Source organism: Pygoscelis adeliae, unplaced genomic scaffold (assembly GCF_000699105.1).
Source record: "Pygoscelis adeliae isolate BGI_AS28 unplaced genomic scaffold, ASM69910v1 Scaffold207, whole genome shotgun sequence".
Classification (NCBI taxonomy): Eukaryota; Metazoa; Chordata; class Aves; order Sphenisciformes; family Spheniscidae; genus Pygoscelis; species Pygoscelis adeliae.
The window spans coordinates 1,991,308-2,010,301 of record NW_008825160.1 but is presented as its reverse complement, the minus strand read 5'-3'; the positions used below and the strand labels follow the sequence as shown (position 1 = coordinate 2,010,301).

The window sequence follows — 18,994 nt, the reverse complement described above, 5'->3', positions numbered from 1 at the left end:
CTTTCCCTAGAGATCCCAGGGGCTGTAGAGGCTGTCTGACCTTCCCAGGGACCTTGAATGTGCTGGTGAGGAGGCTGTTGTGGCAGGAACCACGTAGAGCTGCTTAGAGGGACAGTCTGGTCTTGCACAGGAGCCCTGCACGCTGGGTCACGGCACTGCTGCTGGCCATGTCTCTGAGGGGAAAGGTGAGTGAGCCTGGTCATTGTGGGAAGGTGGTTTGGGTTTATTTTGGAAATAGCCAGCTCAGAGCCTAAGCCCAGACCTCACTGCCTGCTCACTTTGGCCTTTTGTTTATTTGGGTTTTTTCTTATAGTATAATTAGTCTCTTGCAGACCGAGCAGCCTGAGATGGGGTATGTCTATGTCACTGTATTATTTGTCTTTCCAGCTGCTATCATTTCTGCTATCCAGACATGGGTAATAAGAAGACATGAGTAACCCCCTTCTCCTTGGTGCATCCTCTAAGGGGTAGTACAAACCCCGCTCTATTCTGCAAGCTAAACAACCAGTCCTCCTTGCCTCTGCCCTCTGCTGTTATTTATTAATTAAGCCAAATTATAAATTATAGCCCTTAGAGGCTCAAGTACTGATTGGGACTCCAGGCCAGAGGGTTCAGGGCAAACAACATGAACAGATGGGAGAGAAGGAGTGAGTGCCAGCAGTGTACAGAGAGAAAATCCTGCTCCTAGGGTCACTCAGATGGCTGATGGAAGATGGCAAGATAGCCCCAGGCTCCTGCTCTCCCTGCCTTTTCCCAAAAGGCTGCTCCTGTGCTTGCTTGGTGGCTATCGGTGCTGGCAGACTGTTGAGGCTCTTTCCTCTGCAGGTGAGCATCTGCCCCCATGAGGTTCACTATTTTTGAAATGCCCTTGTCTGCTGCAGAAGGGACTCCTCATCCAGCCTTCCTGGAGTTTCTCATTGAGGTCTCTCTGGTTTCCAGATCAAATTTGCTGTCTTTGCCTGGAGGAAGGTTTCCCTCGCTACCCCTTCCCTCTACAAGTGACAGTCTCACCTCAAAGTCAACCACAATTCTCTCCTGCTTGGGCCTCAAAGATTTCACATCTGGAGTGTATCATCTCCTCTTATGTTGTGTTGACCACTTATTTTAATCGGCAGATTTCCTCCTGGTGTTGCAAATCTACTCCTGGGCGTTGTGATGACCTTCGGGCAGATGGCTCCTGTTGCAGAAGAGGGGCTGTTCGTTACCTCTTCGGTCTCCGGGCCACAGCAGTTCCCATTTCCCTGTCCTGCAGCTGTGCTGACTCTGCAGGGCTAAGAGGAGCAAAATATAGCAAAATACAGGAGTAAAATAGATATCTTTTTAGTACTTGAAAAGAATAATTTCTTCCTAGATCTGTCTAGTGCCCGATCAAACCAGTGTCTGTTAGAAATATGGTTCATAACTCATAAGTGACGGGAGCTGGTGTTCAGGGTCGCCACGTGATGTTTCTGAACACAGGACTCAAACAGGGACAGCTTCCCTCTTCTGCTGCTCTCTCAAGGATGGCCTCTTTTGAAAGAGGAATGGTTGTGCAGGGAGAGCTCATCCCACCGCCGCTCTATCTATCATAATAAAGGTTATTAAAAGCCTACGTGACCAGCCTGCGTATCCCTGCAGAGTGAATCCTCTCCCGCTCGCAAGACAGTCTTGCAAACTCTGCAGTATAAGCTTGATTTTATTAAATATTTGCTTGACCAGAAAGGCAAAGCAGAACAGGGTAAACATGCCTAAAGTAAATGTGAAATGACCTTTGTCCATCATCTATCCAACGCCTGCGGCTGCTGCGGTAGGGAGGGCAGTGGGAGGTGAAGGTGATCATACAACAGCTTTGAAATTCTGGCAACTGTGAGAATTTTGAAATATTTGGGGTGGCATAAAAGTGGTAGATGCTCTGCAAGCTCAGACTTACCCTTTCCACTATCAGATCTAATCAGTCTACAGGTCAAAAGAAGACAGGATTTATTCTCTTTATTATTTCTTGAAGGAAATTTTTCAGTTCCACTGGTGTTAGCAGAGTTGCACAGACTTGAAAAAGCTGCGAATCCAGACCTGCCACATCTTCCTCCCTGCTGGGATCTGCAAACATCGATTTTCCCTTGCCTCCTGCTTGCGCGGGGCTGGCTGTCATCGCCTTTGCTCAGCTAGTTACACCCCTGATTTCAGCAAAGCCACTCTGTGGGAGAGGTGATAGGGCACGGGCCTGCAGCAGTGGAGTTGGGGTTTCGCTTGTGTCCTTTTTAAAATCAAGAACAGTTTCGTGAAATTCTGATCTGGATGTTAAAGAGGGATGGAGGGAAGAAAGACTTGTGTGCCTCAGCCTGGGCGCCAGCAACAAGGGTTGTATGGTCAGCACTCAGCAAGGCGCTTGGCTGGTAAGGCCTGAGCTGGTAGGTCTCCATCTCCCACATGTTCTGTGGGGTCATAAGGGGGCAAAGCTGCTCTTGGTACAGAAACAGCTATGAAAAGGTGGAGAAGCAGGGAGTAGATGTATGTGTTGAGTAGGAAGATGCATTTCCATGGCACGGGGATGGGGCTTGGTGATGTGCTCACCAAATTACAGAAGCTGTTTGAATTCCATACTGCTCCCACCACCCTGGTTAAAACCTGGGAGATTTTAAGAGGCTGGGTGGTACAAGGAAGCCCCCTTCCCTCTCTTTGAAAAGTCACCAGGCTGGTCCCTGGATTGTTAGTTTTCCTACTTCATGGGCCTTTAGACTTTTACTGTTAATAGTTAGGCAAGTCCTTCCTCCTCAGTCCTCTGAGATGCCCAGGGGAACTGTATTTCTCTTTTAGACAATGTTTTCTTGGCCGTGCAGTGGGTGGAGAGCAGTCTTGTGGTGAGAGCCCAGGGGAGGGAGGAGACCTGGTGCTCTGTTTGCTCCGTGCTTGGCTTCATGCCCTTTGTAGATGTGGCTCTGAAGGCTGGCACACCACAACTCCTACGTCCGTACTCCAAGCTGGACCGGCATGAGGCAGCTTTGATCTGGAAGCCACAGAGAGCCTGTTCAAACAGGCCCGTTCTGGACCGAGGTCTCCCTGAAAAGATGTTAATGTCAGACCAGAGCTGGCTTCTTCCTGGCAAACTTCAAGGGTTGCAAAAGAGCTCAGCAGCCATCTGGACCTGTCCCTGCAGGCAGGTCCCTGACCTTCTCTAGGCTTCAGTCCCTCATCCAGAAGAGCAGGATAATAATCCTTCTCCTGTCCTGTCTTCTTAGATAGCAAATACACAACTGGGTCAAAGTTGGCAGTGCAAACAGCAATACTGCTTGATGTTTCTACCGTTAGCCTTCCGCACTGCTCTGGCTTCCAGTGAATTTTTGTGCTGCACCATGGGGCGTGTGTGTGTAATGGAGAGTAAAAAGGTGCTGATTTGTTATTCTGCTATGTGATTTCTGCTCCTTCTACCAGCATCTTTTCTTTCAGGAGGGCTCCCTTTGTGCTGGTTTTAAGTAGAGAGCTCAGAGACGAGAAAGGGAGGATTAGCAATTAAACACGCTCTGATGATGGCATGGTTGTGAAGGAGGGAGGAGGAAGGAATACTCCATAGTAATGTACTTTTGTTTTCTTTTTTCTTTGCTTGTAGGACAAAATCTCCCAGGGAATTGGTGTTTTGAAGACTCTTGCAGCTTTTAATCCTCATTCCTTGGGAATACAAACCTTTCTAATCATGTCACCGGCCATGTGGAAATGGACTTGCCTGGTTTCTCACCTCCTGCTGTCCATCACAGTGTCACCTCTTGGTAGGCAGCAGCCACTCCATCCAAAGAGGCCCTTCATCACTTTCACTGGAGACCAAGCAGAGGGAAACTTCAACCACTTGGTGGTTGATGAAAGAACTGGGCACATTTACTTGGGAGCTGTCAACAGGATCTACAAACTCTCCACTGACCTGAAGGTCCTGGTGACCCACCAGACTGGTCCTGATGAAGATAATCCCAAGTGTTACCCTCCCAGGATAGTCCAAACCTGCAACGAACCCTTGACGCCCACTAACAACATAAACAAAATGCTCCTCATAGACTACAAGGAGAATCGATTGATAGCCTGTGGGAGTCTTTACCAGGGCATCTGCAAGCTCTTGAGGCTGGATGACCTCTTCAAGCTGGGAGAGCCCTTCCACAAGAAGGAGCATTATCTTTCTGGGGTGAATGAGAGTGGCTCTGTTTTTGGAGTCATTGTTTCTTACAGCAACATGGATGACAAGTTGTTCATTGCCACTGCCGTGGATGGCAAACCTGAGTATTTCCCCACTATTTCCAGCAGAAAGCTCACCAAGAACTCTGAGGCAGATGGGATGTTTGCATATGTCTTTCATGATGAGTTTGTGGCCTCTATGATCAAGATCCCCTCAGACACCTTTACCATCATCCCTGACTTTGATATCTACTACATTTATGGCTTCAGCAGTGGTAACTTTGTCTATTTCCTGACTCTGCAGCCTGAGATGATCTCACCACCTGGCTCCACCACGAAGGAGCAGGTTTATACCTCCAAGCTGGTCCGGCTTTGTAAGGAGGACACAGCCTTTAACTCCTATGTTGAGGTGCCCATTGGCTGTGAGAAGAACGGGGTGGAGTACCGGTTGCTCCAGGCAGCCTACTTGTCTAAGGCTGGAGCCATCTTAGCAAGGTCTTTGGGTGTTGGCCCTGAGGATGATATCCTCTTCACAGTCTTCTCCAAGGGGCAGAAAAGGAAGATGAAGTCCTTGGATGAGTCCGCTCTTTGCATCTTTGTCCTGAAAAAGATCAATGATCGCATCAAGGACAGACTGCAGTCCTGCTACAGGGGAGAGGGGACGTTAGATCTGGCCTGGCTCAAAGTCAAGGACATTCCCTGTAGCAGTGCGGTAAGTGAAGCCCCTAAGCACCCAACCTTAACCTCCTCCCGTGCTCACAGATCTTAGAGCATGGCTTAATGATTAGAACAGGGACCAAGGAACTGAGACTGCCTTGTCCCAGTCATGACTCTGCCTCCAGCTCACCACACCACCTAATTTAACCAGCTCATGCCTCAGTTTACTCATGGATGTGCTGAGGAAGGTATCACTTTCTGACCTCCTCAGGCATGCTGTGTTTGCTGATGAACTAAGCCAAGGGGCCTTGAAAACTTTAGGAGGAATCTGCCTGTTGTAGTTACTTCACTGTGCAATTTGTTAGGGGTGAAATCACATTTCCTTGTGCAGTCTTGGCTCAACCCTAAACCAAAACAGGACCTAGATAATGTCAATGGCTTGTGCTGGTTTCTGTCTCTGCTGGTGTAATTTTATTTCCCTGGGCTGGAGTCAGAGCAGGATTTGTTCAGGGAGTTTTCTGAAGACAGGGCTTCGTTTCTTCTAGGGGTGAGAAGCACTGGTCATTAACCATCAAAGTCCCTCATCTTCCCGTTTCCAGCCAGCTCTGCGTTGCCTCTGCACTGAAAAATTAAGATCTGTCTGCAGATCAAGGATTAAATGCCATAAGATTTAAGGGCAGGACTGGGGAAGAGGCTGATCTACCTGACCTACACATGGTCTTAAGAAATTGTCTTAGTTTATTCTGTCGGTTCACTAAAGTGTCATTGCAGAAATCTGCGTCAACCCCACCAGCATACGGCTGGCTTTGATACCATGCACAGAAATCAGCATTACAGCCAGCACTGCACCCAGGCTGCTGTAATAGCCGCTTCTCTGGGCTTTGATTCCCTTCCTTAATTAGCTCTTTCAAGTGAGAGGCAAGTTCAAGTCTGAGCAAAGGGAATATGGAGAAACACCAGAGCGCTTTCCTGCCCCATAATCTCAAGGCAGTCAGGGCTCGGGATATGGGATTGCTCCAGCTTTCCTTTGTACTCAAGCCTCCTTTGCTGGGGGATCCCTGCTGTTGTTCCTTTGCAGGACAAGGACAGACCAAGAGGAACGCAGATGGAAATTTCATTGCAGGGAGTCTGATCCTGCCTTACTCTGCCCTAATTCCCCTTTAAACCAGTGCCCTCAGCATCGTTGCTTGACTTTGCATTGCTCTCATACTCCCGCACCAAACAAGTGGAGGGACAAGTCCTTCATTTCAGTTGGGATCTCTTCTGCCTAGACCTGCAAAGCTCCCTGTGGAGTATTGCACAGGGAGAAAGGCTGTGCCCAAATCTGTCTTTGATTTTTTTGTTTAGCCTCAAGGCCTCCGCACTTTCAAAGAGCTGCCTTTAGATTTAAGCTGGGAGCTTCCCACTGGAGTTTCTTTCCTGGGCTGTTAAGCCTCTCCATGCATTTGCAAATCTGCTCTGTTTGTGCTCCATACTAACATTTGCAATACTGGACCTCTCAAATCAGGAGGTTTGAAACCTTTTGGTCACCTGGCTTCTGTGGCTTTAGACAGGAGCAAAAAGGCCAACAGCTTTCTTGTGTCCCTTGGTGTGAGTCCCGGACCAAGAAGACTGATATATCAGACCGAATTTGGGGGGACAGGACTGCAGAGGTTGGGGAGAGGACAAGGAGCCAGGGACTGGGTGACACAGTGGGAAAAACTGTTAAAGCCTATTTGTGACTGCATTTCTTCACTGTGAATCAGAGATGCTAATGCTTCCCAGCTGGAGAAAGAGCCTGTAGATCCTTGAAGAAAAAAAAGGAGTCTGAAAAGTGTAACTAAGTGGGCTGTCCTTTCCTTAAATGAGTCTACTTAGAGCTGCTGGCAAGCCCTGTCTGAGATCAGCTGTGCTGCCCGAGGGAAGAGGTATTAGTGACTTGGCTGCTGTAAGGGTTGCAGAGTCCAGCCGCTAAGCTTGGAAAATATTTGATGGTTGGTGAAGTATTTTGGAGCCTGGATATATGTCTGTGAGGGCCTTGCCTCCTTTGCTGATGTCCTGCTTGCCAGCCATCCACCAGCACTGCTGCTCTGCCTCTTAGCAGCTCTAAAACCAATTACAAAGCCATCAGTGAGACTTCCCCTGGTTTTGTGTGGATGTCAAATAGTTCTCTGCTGGTGCAAATAGAGGCTTAACCTGCCTGCGATCGAGGCCGCACCTGAACTTCAGCTCTGCTGCCCTGCCTTCAGCAGCCGAAATCCTGCATGTGAACAGATACAGATGATGTACCTGGCATTGAGCAGATGGGTAGAGATGAGCTGTGGGAAAGCCTCACCAAGCATTGCAGAGAAACACTATTAGAAGACATATTCCAGCCCTTCTTTGTGGTATTAACGGTAGGACCATGGATTGTGGAGCTGGGCTCACCGCACTGTCCTCGCATCTTGGTGCATGGTCAGGTCTGATTTTTGGTAACAAATATTTTTCTAATAGGGCAATAGCTGACTCAAAGGGGATCCACATGTTATGATGCTTCTGTTCCTGCCTTGGTGTAATGCTCGCTCAAGGCCACTTCAGGGCAAGAGAAGTCTCTCTGGCCGAAACCAGGACAGGGACCATTCCCAGCACAGCTCTCCTAACCTGCAATATGCACACAAATAATCACAGGGAGGTGGGGGAATGGTGCACTTGGCTGGAACCATACAGTGCAGATTCTGCAGCTTCTCTGGTCAGGCAGCTTTGCTGGTGCAGCTGGAGCTTGGAAAGTTGAGGTCAGGTAGGACCTGGCAGCAAGCTGGGCTGGACGCACTGGGTCTCACGGTCAACATGCAGTGGAAGGCATTGGGTCTCCAGATGTCCTGCAGGGCTGGATGTCCTGGAGACTTGCCCTGATCTGGTTTGCAAACCCAATGTGAAGGCAAAGGACGAAGACACAACTGTGTAATGAGTCTGCGCTTCTCTCATGCCAACCGCATGTGCATGTTGCAGATGTTAGCAGTGTGATAGAAGAATTTCCAGAATGGGAAATATAAAAGTCCAGATATGAATGAAGGATCCTCAGTGTTCATTCCTCCCCTGTCCCTGTGTTATAGCTCTCCTACTATTAATCTTCTGCATAAATCAGGAAAAAATTATGGATTTTTATGTCTGGGCAGTTGATCTGCAAATTGGCGATGTTCACTCAGGTGATGAACTGTTCCAGGTAATACCTCTCTGGTTTTCCTCCTTGCAAATACAGGATAATAGCTTATATTTAAACAGTACACTTGACCCCAAATGCTTAGAAATTCATATAATCAGAGAAAAATGAAGCTGGGAAAAAAAAGAGTCTTATGAGGTCATCTGATTTTCCCTTCTGCCCTACTTATAACTTTTCTGACAGATGTTTGTCTCACCTGTTCTTAACCTCCAGCCACGGAGATTCCTCTCTCTCCCTACATGATCTGTCTTTGCTGCTAGGAAGCTTTCCCTCATGTCTAATCTAAATCTCCTCTCCTGATACTGAAGGCATTCCTACTTATATAGCCACAGAGAGCACCTTCATCCTCTTTGGCTATCTGGCAAGAGCATTGTGTGTCACCAAAACGCGACCACTTCTGCGGTGCAGTGTGGTACATCAATGTACGGAGCAGAGGGAGCCAGGCTGTATGGACATGCAGGGTGTTGGCAGAAGGAAGGGCTGTTCTGGAGGGAAAAAATAGGCTTCTTAAAACAGAAGACAATATTCATGTTGGATAAAGAAGGCCATGGTTTAAATATGTTTAATAAACATTGTCATTAACTGTTGATAGAGTTGGGAAATGCTGGATTTCTTTAAAAGAAAAAAAAAAGGCAGTTTGGGAGGATGGAGATGTAAATGGGCCATTTCAGTACAGGACTTGATCGTTGGGAGATTTGTTGATTTTCATTGCTATGGAATAGGATTAACAGTAGGTGCATTTTGAAGCCCAGTGACAATTGCACTACTGGGATGCTCAGTAGTGGAGGCAGGGGAGCCTTCCCCTCTACCTTGGGGAACAAGCAGGTGAACTGCTGTGTGGGACATGCAAGCATGGATGAAGAAGAGAGGGGTATTGGAGACTGACCCCAAAGCAGCATGAGGGTGCCAGGACCTGCTGGGGAGATGCGAGAGGAATGGGGATCCTTGCTGGAGCTTTGGCTTGCAATGAAGTCCCAAGCACGTGTTGTTGGCATGTGAACCCGGCTGTGAGCTTAGGAGCTGGTTGCGGCTATCCTGGGAGGTCCTGGTCTCCTCATCAGCCTGGTCTGCCTCACAGCATCACCTGCCGCTCTGCAGCCTAACAGACTGCAGTCCCTGAAATGGAAAGGTGTCACCTCCATCGCTGTAGCTTTTACCAGATACACAGCGCAAATATCTGTCCAAGATAATCAAAGTGTCTGTCCCAAACTATCGCCTGGCTTCTGCCTTTTGCCGGTATTTTCTTTTCCTTTTGGCAGGAAATGGAGTTTAACTGTTTAAATAATTGTATTCAATCTCTTCCTGTTTTTCATGGCAGCGCTGTCACTTGGGGGAGAAAAGAAATGTTTTCGAAGCTGACCAGCCGACAAAAGGCCTTGTGTAAGGAGCTGGGCAATATTTTTCCAACACTTTGCTAACAGAGGGCAGGCGAGGTGGATGTTTGGGACCCGAGCCGTTGTCTGACGAGTGACTTGGCTATAAAGGCTTCCTGTGCTTTTGATGCTTCAAGGCAAACCTAAGTCAGTAACTCCCCAAAATATCTTTGCAGATACCGGTGCCTAGATCCTTGAGAGTCCTGCATCTCCTCCATACATCTGTTCCTCAAGTGGACTCTGCTCTCTTGCTCCCTCCTGCTTTCCCTGCATCCCCCCTGGCCATCCTAGATGCTTGACACCCACCAAGCAAGCACTGCTGTACTCATTGGGTTTAGCTGAATGCAGGAGGAGGCTGTGGAGGGCATATTCCTGATTAGTCCTTCCATGAACGGCTGTAAGGCATGTCTGGATGCCAGTTGGGTGCACAGGCATTTTGCTTTGGCAGCATAAGCACCTCACCCCAGGATGAATGCTGCTTCGTCCTTGGGGCTGACCCATGGGCTCTCTTCTGCTCCATGCCACCAGGTTAGGAAGGGCCATTTCTAGCTCAGGTGGTAGAAGGACTTTGTGTAAGGTATGGGATAGTCAATTTGACTCCTGGCAGGGCCACTGTTGGTGACGGGGTGACCACGATTTTCCTATGAACATCCTATTTCATGATTTTCCTCTTCCTCCCAGGGCTTGCATTTGTCATCACTGGTGTTAACAGGACACGGGTCTGGCAGAGCACCTCTGAGACGCCAAGCTGGGGAGCAGCATTACCCCTGTTTTTCAGGAGGGTTAGCTAAGGCACGGTAAAACATGACTTGCGGTGCAGTTGCAGCTCAGGGACTCCTGGATCTTAGTGCTGTGCCCAATGTTCTCAACTGTTGCAGGAAGAGGGAATATTATCCTTGCTATTGTGTTCCTCTCTAGCATGGGGGACAGGAAAACAGGGTCATTTAGAAAGAAGGACACAGGCTGGAGCTGCTGAAAAGAAGGGGCATTTCAGGGAGAAAAATCACTTTACAAACTAAAAAGCAGGAATTATCATCTCTATCTGTCATTTCCCCCATCATTTTCCCTTAAAAGGGAAAGGTTGGGGTGCAAGGGAGTGTTAACTTTTGCTTAGCTCTTGGGAAGAGGAATGCGTGGAAGGAGGTCCATGCAATACTGCTGCTTTGACATTTTGCACACACAGCCCCTGCCCGTTTCTCCCGGCTGGGTTGGCCCGTACGTGAGCCTGCTGCTTTCCCAGGGGAATGACTCACAGTCACAGGAACGAGCTATTGGTTTCATTAGACCTCGTGGTGTCACTGCCTGCTGGTAGGGCTATCCTAAGTAAATCTCTGCGGGGGGGCAATGTCACTCGTGCTTGCACAATAGGGCTTTTTGTTCATATCTACCGGATAGACCACGCACAAGAGTTTTGCGTACATGTCTTTAGCCCAAATTACACAGACTCATGTTTCTGATCCAAAGGGTTCACGGTCAGCTGAGGGCAGTTCTTGGTCAACTTTTAACAGTGCTTTCTTCTTCTTCCTCTGAAGATGCAAAGAAGAGCAGGAACCAAAAAAAAAAAATGACAGAGTGCAGTCTGTGCAAAGGCAGTAGCCTCAGAAATATGGTAATGCCTCTCTGGGAATGCTCACTGGAGACTCAGAGACGGAGCAAACAGGCTTATTACTGCCAGATCTGTGTTTGTATAATTGGTCACATCAGTTTATGTTGGATGGGAGTGTGTGTGCATGTGTGCGGAGCGTATTGTCGGAGGGACTTGCTGAGCCCAGCAACTTTGATAAGAGGCGAAAAGCGTCCTCTTGCTGATGCTGGGAGCTGGAGTGGATGGAGGGCTTAACTGGGGAGGCAATATGGACAAGGGGTAGGGCACTGGCTTAGGGTTTCTGCAGCTCAGCTCTGTGATTTGCAAATCTCCCCCATGCACCTTCCCACTCCCCATTTCTCCATCTCCAGCAGGCCTGACCATCATCTCCCCTGCGAAGCTGGCTGTGCTCTGGGATGAAAGACACTTCATCAGAGAGAAATGTCATATTAACTTGCTACATGAGGCAGCTCAGGCGAAAGCGCATCAGGGAGCTCTCTCCAGCGATGTGGCTGGTGTTTCTCATGATTATTGTCAGTGGTGGAAGTGACCAGAGATGTCTCGGGCCGTGCTCCTCAGGCTAATGGAGAGCAGCCGAGTTCAAATCTCCACCGCTCCGAGCAAGGTCCTGGCCCCTCTGTAACTGGAATTAGGAAAATCTCGCCACCTCTTCCTCTATGAGATGACCAGCAGGCTCATTAACTAATTAGCACTAGTTCATTGATTAGCATGCCTAGTGTTCATGCTAGGGACATGACAGTTGGGGTCTAATGGAGTTGCAGGAACGACACCCTCCTGGCTTTGCCATCGACGTACGTGCCTATGGCTGAGCAGTGCTGGGTGAGCACTACAGGACTTCTCCAGCGCCTGCATAAGCTCTTAGTTCAGCCTGGGTATAGCTGCTGGCAACGTCCCGGTCCTCTGGACATCCTCAAAAGCCCACTGCTTATTCAGGTGGGTATACATATGCTAACCTGGTGAGAGCTCATTTGCAGGGGCTTCTCAGGCACCACGTGGGTTCATCTTAACTTTTTTCTCGGTGGCGGTCCTTCCTCCCATGTGCCACCTCTCTGCTTTCAGCCGGCAGGGATAAGGACACTTCCCTGCCTCTGTAAAGTGCTCTGCACTCTGGGCAGGAAAAAAAAATGGCTTTGGAGGCCCCTGAGGGAGAGAAAACCAAAAACTCTTAAGCACCTACATCAATTGAAGCTTGCACTTAAGGGCTGTAAACCAGGGCCTAATTGCACGGAGAGGATGATTGCATTTGAGGTATTAAGTATGTTCCTCAGTATTAAACACCTGTCCTTGAAAGGATACTTCCAGATCAGTGTGCATGCAGAAATACTGCTGGCGGTAAATAATTACCTTCTCATCACACCCCAACCCTGCAACCTCTCCTTCCAGGACCCTCACTGTTTGTCCGGGGCAGGGGAAGCATGCTTTGGAAACAACCTCCTTCTCAAAACCATTTATTTACTTCCCAAGCATAAAGCAAGAGGAAACCCTGTGCCTTTAAGTGGCCGGGTGCCAAACCCATGCACACTGCTGTTCTCTCCCAGCTCCTCGCGTCTGGTTGACCCCGCTCACACAAAATGTTCATTGAGGATGGAGCAGGGCCCAAGGCTGCTGAGTCGCTGTTGTGTCTGAGATATTTCAGGCGCAGTTCCCTCCCCCACCATCAGCCCCATCTCTGGACCACGTTGGCTCTGCCTCAGCAGCTCAGCATCTCTCAGCATCAGCCCCAGCTCCTGGTGGTCCCCCAGTTGCTGCTTCTGCAGCCCAGGAAAATGCCAGCTTCTCCATCACTGCTTGTGCCATTTTCCTGCGCTTTTCCCCACATGGACAATTAGATTTGTTTCTGGGAACTGATCTTTGCTGCTTCCCCTGCCAGCAAGACAGGCTGTTTTCTTCTGTGGTCGAGCCCTGTGGTCGCCCGTGGCTCAGCCTTGCATTTTTGGAGGGCTCCATATGATCTCCTTGCATTGTCTTCCATGCTGGGAGATCAGCTACTTTGCAAACCTGACCTCGTATTGCCTCGCCAGGAGGTCGCCTTGCGGGCCAATGGGAATGATTGTGCAACAGGTTTTTTCTTTTTTAAAAAGCAGCAAGCAAAACCCAGCCATCCTGGAAGAGCCAGAAGCAAAGTGACTCCATCTCCCTTCGTGAGCCCGATGCTATTTAAAGCACCTCCGGACTTGGGGCAGCTGAGCGTGGGAGTTTGTACAATAACCGTTCTGTTGAAGAGAGGGTCGAGGGTATGCTGGATTCAGCATTGCTTTCTGGGCCAAATCCTGCACAGACCCTTTCTCGCCTGCCTGATGCAAGTGTAGCTGTTGGGTTGAAAAACAGTGCAGGGTCTGTCTTAGTACTTGGAGAATCAGTGAAGATGTTTAGCCTCTGGGAACAATCTGATGTGCATGTCTATTTATTTTATATTCCAGCACACACATAACATAAGACCTTTTTTTTCCCCCTGAAATAAGAATGTTTCTCTATTTATCTAAATTGCATGGAAACGTGGGTCCCCATTGTACCAGGTGGGATAATACAGATGTTGGAAGTGTCCATCCTGAAGACTGGCCGGTGTGAAGATGGCGATGAGAAAGGCTGTTGTACCTACAGAGAGATGTCCAAATCTTATCCGACCGTGTTTCTGCCCCAGACACTCCGAGCCTGGCATCTGCCTGACTGTGCTAGTGTGGGATATGGTTCTGCTGTGAGTTTGCTTGAGAGGCATTTTATTAGCACTGGCCCGGTCTTCGGGTAACACGACAACAGCTTTGGGACAAAATGCAGCATTTGCAGAGCCAGCGTGGACCTGGCTGGGTAGATATGTCCAAGTCCAGGATAGAGCTGGGGACCTGGGTGTCCAGCACACATCGACCTCCAAACCGTCCTTCTCTTCAGCTCTGCTTTGTTGCACAGATAAATGTCAGTAAGTGGATGAACGTGGCTTGCTGAAATGCAGACCTTTGTGCATCTTTCTCTTGCAGATAACTACACAATACGTAGGACCTAACATCTTCCCTGTGCCACCAACACCCAGTTCCTTCAATTTAGGAGCTAGTAGACATTGCAGCCCCAGTGTTTTCTGCTTTATGGTGCAGATTCTAATAATATTTAAAATATTTAAAGAAGTACTTGAAATGCAGGAGAGGCAAGAGACCCAGAGATGCATGCAACTAAATGGTAGCACTGCAGAAAGACAGAGACCTCTGTTTCTGCCATGCAGTATTGGAGCTGGCATAGCTGATAGAGCATGTGGGTGACATTAGATCAGTAGGAACAACATCGTATTTTCCCTGTTTCAATGTCATTACCCCGTCATTGTCAGTGTTCCAAAATATAATAGGATTTATTCAGCTGATTTATCCTGTAAACAAGCAATATTAGCCAGGCGCGTATTTAGACACACAGAGAGAGTGGCAGAGGCAGAGTGAGGGAGCCTGCAGAAGGGAATAATAAAAATGTACTCCTCCTAATGAGGGAATGACCCAGCACTTATCAATGGGTTGGGGCTATTGGTCGGGATCCTGTGCCAAGAAACACAGGGCTGTAATTGTAATGGTGTCCCTGCCTCTGAGGGCCGGCTGCAGCCTTCCGCTTGCACGGTCCTGCTTTCAGATGCAGGAGGAGTTCGAGCTTAATGGCTTGAGTGAATTTATACTCGGCTGACACAAGTGCTCTGAATTCCTCAAGTACCGAGATCTGCACAGATAGAAGCCGCAAGTGGGAGATTTTTCTTTTCAGGGCTCAAGTGCTTCAGTTTGTTGTTTAAACTGATAATGAGGCTTCTTTAAATTCATTTTCTCTGAGATGATAGGACCAGACACAATTCGGTTCTCCCTGATACAGATGCGCAGCCCTGGAGCTCGGTACGACTCTCTGTTATTTGGTGAGCAAGCCGGGGCCTCTCGTACCCAGCTGAGCTCTCTCAATTTCCCCGTGCTGAAGAGCAACAGCACATACATGTTGTTCATTACAACACTTAGCTTACCCTTGCAGGGCTGCGGTGAGGCTTAATTAATGCTTTTAAGCAACTCTGGGATCTCCAGGCAAAGGTGTTGCTTGCATGCAAAGCAGCGTTGTTTTTTTAATTTATATAGTGCCATTGGTGCGTGTGGCACTTTGCAGCCCAAATGATAATTTTGTCTGTGTAACAAAATAATAATTATAGTAATTGTGATTCAGTGGAGAATCTCTGGTGGTGCCGGCGTAGGGGAGGCAGCTGGACTCTATCCGGCAAGGTGCTGGTGTGCGTCACTCGAATAGGAATGAAGGGTGCCTGGCAGCTGCCAGAAATGCTCCAGAGATGCTGGTTTAACCATTCTGCTGCCAGCAAGTGTTGGGAGATAATGGGCCGGGCATGTTGTCTATGAAAGGGAGGACAGGTCAGCAAGAGAAGGCTCCTACACCCTTCAATGTTGCGTGCAACAGACAGCAACGATGTTGTTGTGGAGACCTTAGAAGAGCCCTGCAGCGTGGCTGTTGTGTCCATCTGGTGAAGAGGGACATGAGAGCTTGTAACTTGGGGAAGGGGATGTCTCTTTGTTAGGTGTCTCTGTTGGGTGGACGTGCCTGAGAGAAACCCATGTTACGGCAAGCATGCTCAGGATTACAGGGCACAGCTGACAGAGGACAGAGCGCCAGTCTCTTCTTACACCTCTTTCATCACTGCAGTTGATGTTTCCAGGAATTTGTTATGTAGACAACCTTTGACCAATCATGGAAATGTGACATCCTTTAGGATAAAATGCAGCAGCTGGCGAGCCCTTCTCCTTCTCTCAAACGTGTCTTTCTGCCTACACAGAAAACCCTTTTCACCTAAGATTTTCTCTCTCTGGGACTCTTACTCCCCATCTCAGCTACAGCAGCACCAGGGGAAGTCAGTACTACTGTGTTTCAGGTGCGTAACACAGCTTTGCTGCTGGAATATGTTCTTACAGAAGAGCTCTAGCAGCTTATTTGATCAATATTTCACTTTTGCAAAATCCCTAAATGCTTATTGACCCAATAGACCATGGTGGTTTCAAAGGCAGAGTCTCCACACTCAATAATCTCTTTTTTTTTGGGTGTGAAAAATTTTAAGTGAATTTTTTAAAGCTCATGGAAAGCACTGAGCTGAGAGCCACAGAGATCATATTCCTCTGTTTATCCTTCAGTGCCTCATCCATATGATCCTCCAGTCTCTGAGCCAGTAGAGGGAAGTTTATGGGATTGCAGAAGAACTCAGCTTCCTTTTACAGTCACATTTGCTGCTCTTCAGGTCCCACCCATCCTTCTTGTTTGTGGGTACATTTGCCACCTGTGAGGGGATGAACCTCAGTGACCACACACCTCAGGGATCTGATTTTCACTCCAGCTACCTGGCTTGGTGTGCTAATGCTGAGATTTGGAATTGAAATGTCAGGATTTTTCAAGGAGGTGGAAATGACCTATGCAAAAGGGAGATTTGGCTGACACAGTGGTAGTATTTGGGATGTGGGATGTGAAGGCCTCCATAAATAAGAGTGTTTCTACTATCTCGGCCTGACACTCTGCGTTGCTGCTAGAGGTACTGTCTGTCTTCCCTGCCTATATCAGACCCTTGGGCTCTAACCAAGGCACTTGAAATATCACTTGAGTTACAATATCCAAACACAGAGAGTGTAAATATCCCACTGGAAAATATTCCCAGCTATCTGAGTCTGTTCTGCACCTTGTCTTGTTTATCACGACATAGTGCGACTGTTTCTCCTGGCAGATGCTTGGAGTTGAGGGATGTGGTGAAGCTGGTATCAGTACACCATCTGCCAGTAATGTGGATTCATTAACCTCCTGGTGTTTCAGGCTGGATCCTTAATTGCATCTTCATTTGTAATGGTAGGAACGTCTTCCATGCAAGTGACCAAGAAGCAAGTATGTTGTTTTGCTGAGGGCGGTATTGCATACTTGATATCTATGACGTGCTTCTCTGGATAGTCAGTCGTGGACCTCATTCCTTCATGGGGGAATGAACTGTTTCCCTCTGATAGCCCAGTGCTGCTTCCAGAGCAGAAATGCTGCTGCTGACCAGTCCCATGCCAGTAGTAAGGCAACGTGCATAGCAAAAATGAGAACAAGAGTTTGAGAACCAGCCATGGGCTGAAAAGCATTAGCAGTTGCTGCTCTGTGGCTGTGACACAGAGTCAGCAGACCCTGAAAGCTGTGGTCTGCATCTCCAGGGTCTGCAGCAGGAAATAAGTAAAGCAAACTTACTGCCAGTATTGCTTAAATTTTGTAGTAGTGGGGTCTAGAGAATTTTTAGGGGTTCACTAACCAATGTACATTGTATACATCTTTTGGCACACTAATAATTCAGAAAGTCGGGACTTAGAGGATGCTAAATTTATAACAATAATTACTTCTTACTAATAATCAGCCAGCTCTGCTGAGCAAAAGGCCTGAAGACTAAAGAAACTTGTTGGTCTCTGTAAGAAAGGCAGCCTCCTCTTCAGGAAATTGCAAATTTTACGACGTGGAGGTACATGGTATAGACCGTTGGGAAGCCTTACGCTCACAATATAGCAGGAACATAAATGCAGGCATAAAAAGTCTGTACTACATTAAGATTCTGCAGCACTCTGGAAACTTGATACCAGTCCTTGAACTGATGCTTAAACTACAGACCTAAAAACCGAACGCCTGTACCAGTTCTAGTCAATTTGAGTACCTTTCCCCCCTGTTCTTGCGTTCCTGAATTATGTTTGAATGAAAACCTCTTAGCATAGTGGGTACAATTTCCCTGTAATTGGTAAAGTTACTGTAACTGCACTGTCATTTGTATATGGTGACATGTAATTGCATGGTAACCATTGCTGTGGTTGCACAAGTGAAAAGCAGTGTGCAATTATAATGTATTTCCAAATGCTGGCTCTTTATCCAGCTGCCATTATATCACAGAGCACCCTGGGGAAACGTACTGGATATTTTTGTATGTCATTAGACTGTAGGCTAGCTAACTGCTGAAGAGTGGGTTGGTTGGTGATCTATGCTATCTTTGGTTGGTGGCCCAGGGTTCCCATCTTTTTGTCCACAAAATTTCCCCATGGCTTTGCATTGCAGATGACAAAGGTCTACGGTCATTGACGCTCACTGGGGAAGCCCGCAGCCTTTTCCTGACCCACTGTCGGGAATGCATGTGATGGGGAGGGCAGTAACAGGCATCAAATTATGTGAATGATGTGGCATGAGGTGAAAGTCAGAGGGGCTGTCTCCATCTTGCACTAGGACCTCATAGCTAGACACAGCCAATGGGCTGAAATGTGATGGTTCTGCCGAAGTTCACAGCACAGATCGTGGGGAGAAGGTCAAATGAACCAAAGTCCATTGGTCTCAGAGGAGTCGGAAGAGAGACTTGGATGCAGCATGGCCAGAAGCAGAGATACTGCAGGAGGTCAGAGGCAGAGCCAGTCCAGCTTAAGGAAGGCAAGGTACTAATGCCAGGGGTAGGCCAAACCAGCATCTAACCAGAAGTTCACCAAGCAGTGAAGTCCATGCTGATACCATCAAGAGGACATGCACGGGCAAACAAGAGAAGCATAAGCCTTGGGTACCATACTGCTGCTGTTGGAGTTTAAAGACCGGTGGTTTGCTGGGAGATGGTTTCCATCATTTGCAGCTCCTCTGGGTGGAGGTTTATGCTTCACCCCTGCACCCGGTGATCTAGACCCTAAATTTCTTAGCTTGTATCACTTCAGGTACCGTGAAGTTCCTGGTGACAGATTTTCATAGGGCTTCCATCCCTCTAGATTTTTAACTATCCTATTGAGTAGGATACATCTTGAGGGCGCTTACAAGGCAGGTGCGGGACAACCAGGGCATGAGGCCCAGCCAACACGGGTTCATGAAAGGCAGGTCCTACTTGACCAACCTGATCTCCTTCTATGACCAGGGGACCCACCCAGTGGACGAGGGAAAGGCTGTGGATGTGGTCTACCTGGACTTCAGTAAGGCCTTTGACACCGTCTCCCACAGCATTCTCCTGGAGAAGCTGGCGGCTCACGGCTTAGACAGGTGTACTCTGCGCTGGGTCAAAAACTGGCTGGA

The 18,994-nt window shown here is 48.2% G+C and overlaps 1 protein-coding gene across 1 annotated transcript in view; it reads left to right on the top strand.

Moving 5' to 3' along the window:
• The first annotated feature begins 3,667 nt into the window (after positions 1 to 3,667).
• Positions 3,668 to 18,994, top strand: part of PLXNA4 (plexin A4) — a 442,850-nt gene continuing 427,523 nt past the window's right edge. The window contains exon 1 of the mRNA XM_009328687.1: positions 3,668 to 4,846. Coding sequence (XP_009326962.1) covers positions 3,668 to 4,846 — 1,179 coding nt within the window. The remainder of the gene's footprint in view (positions 4,847 to 18,994) is intronic.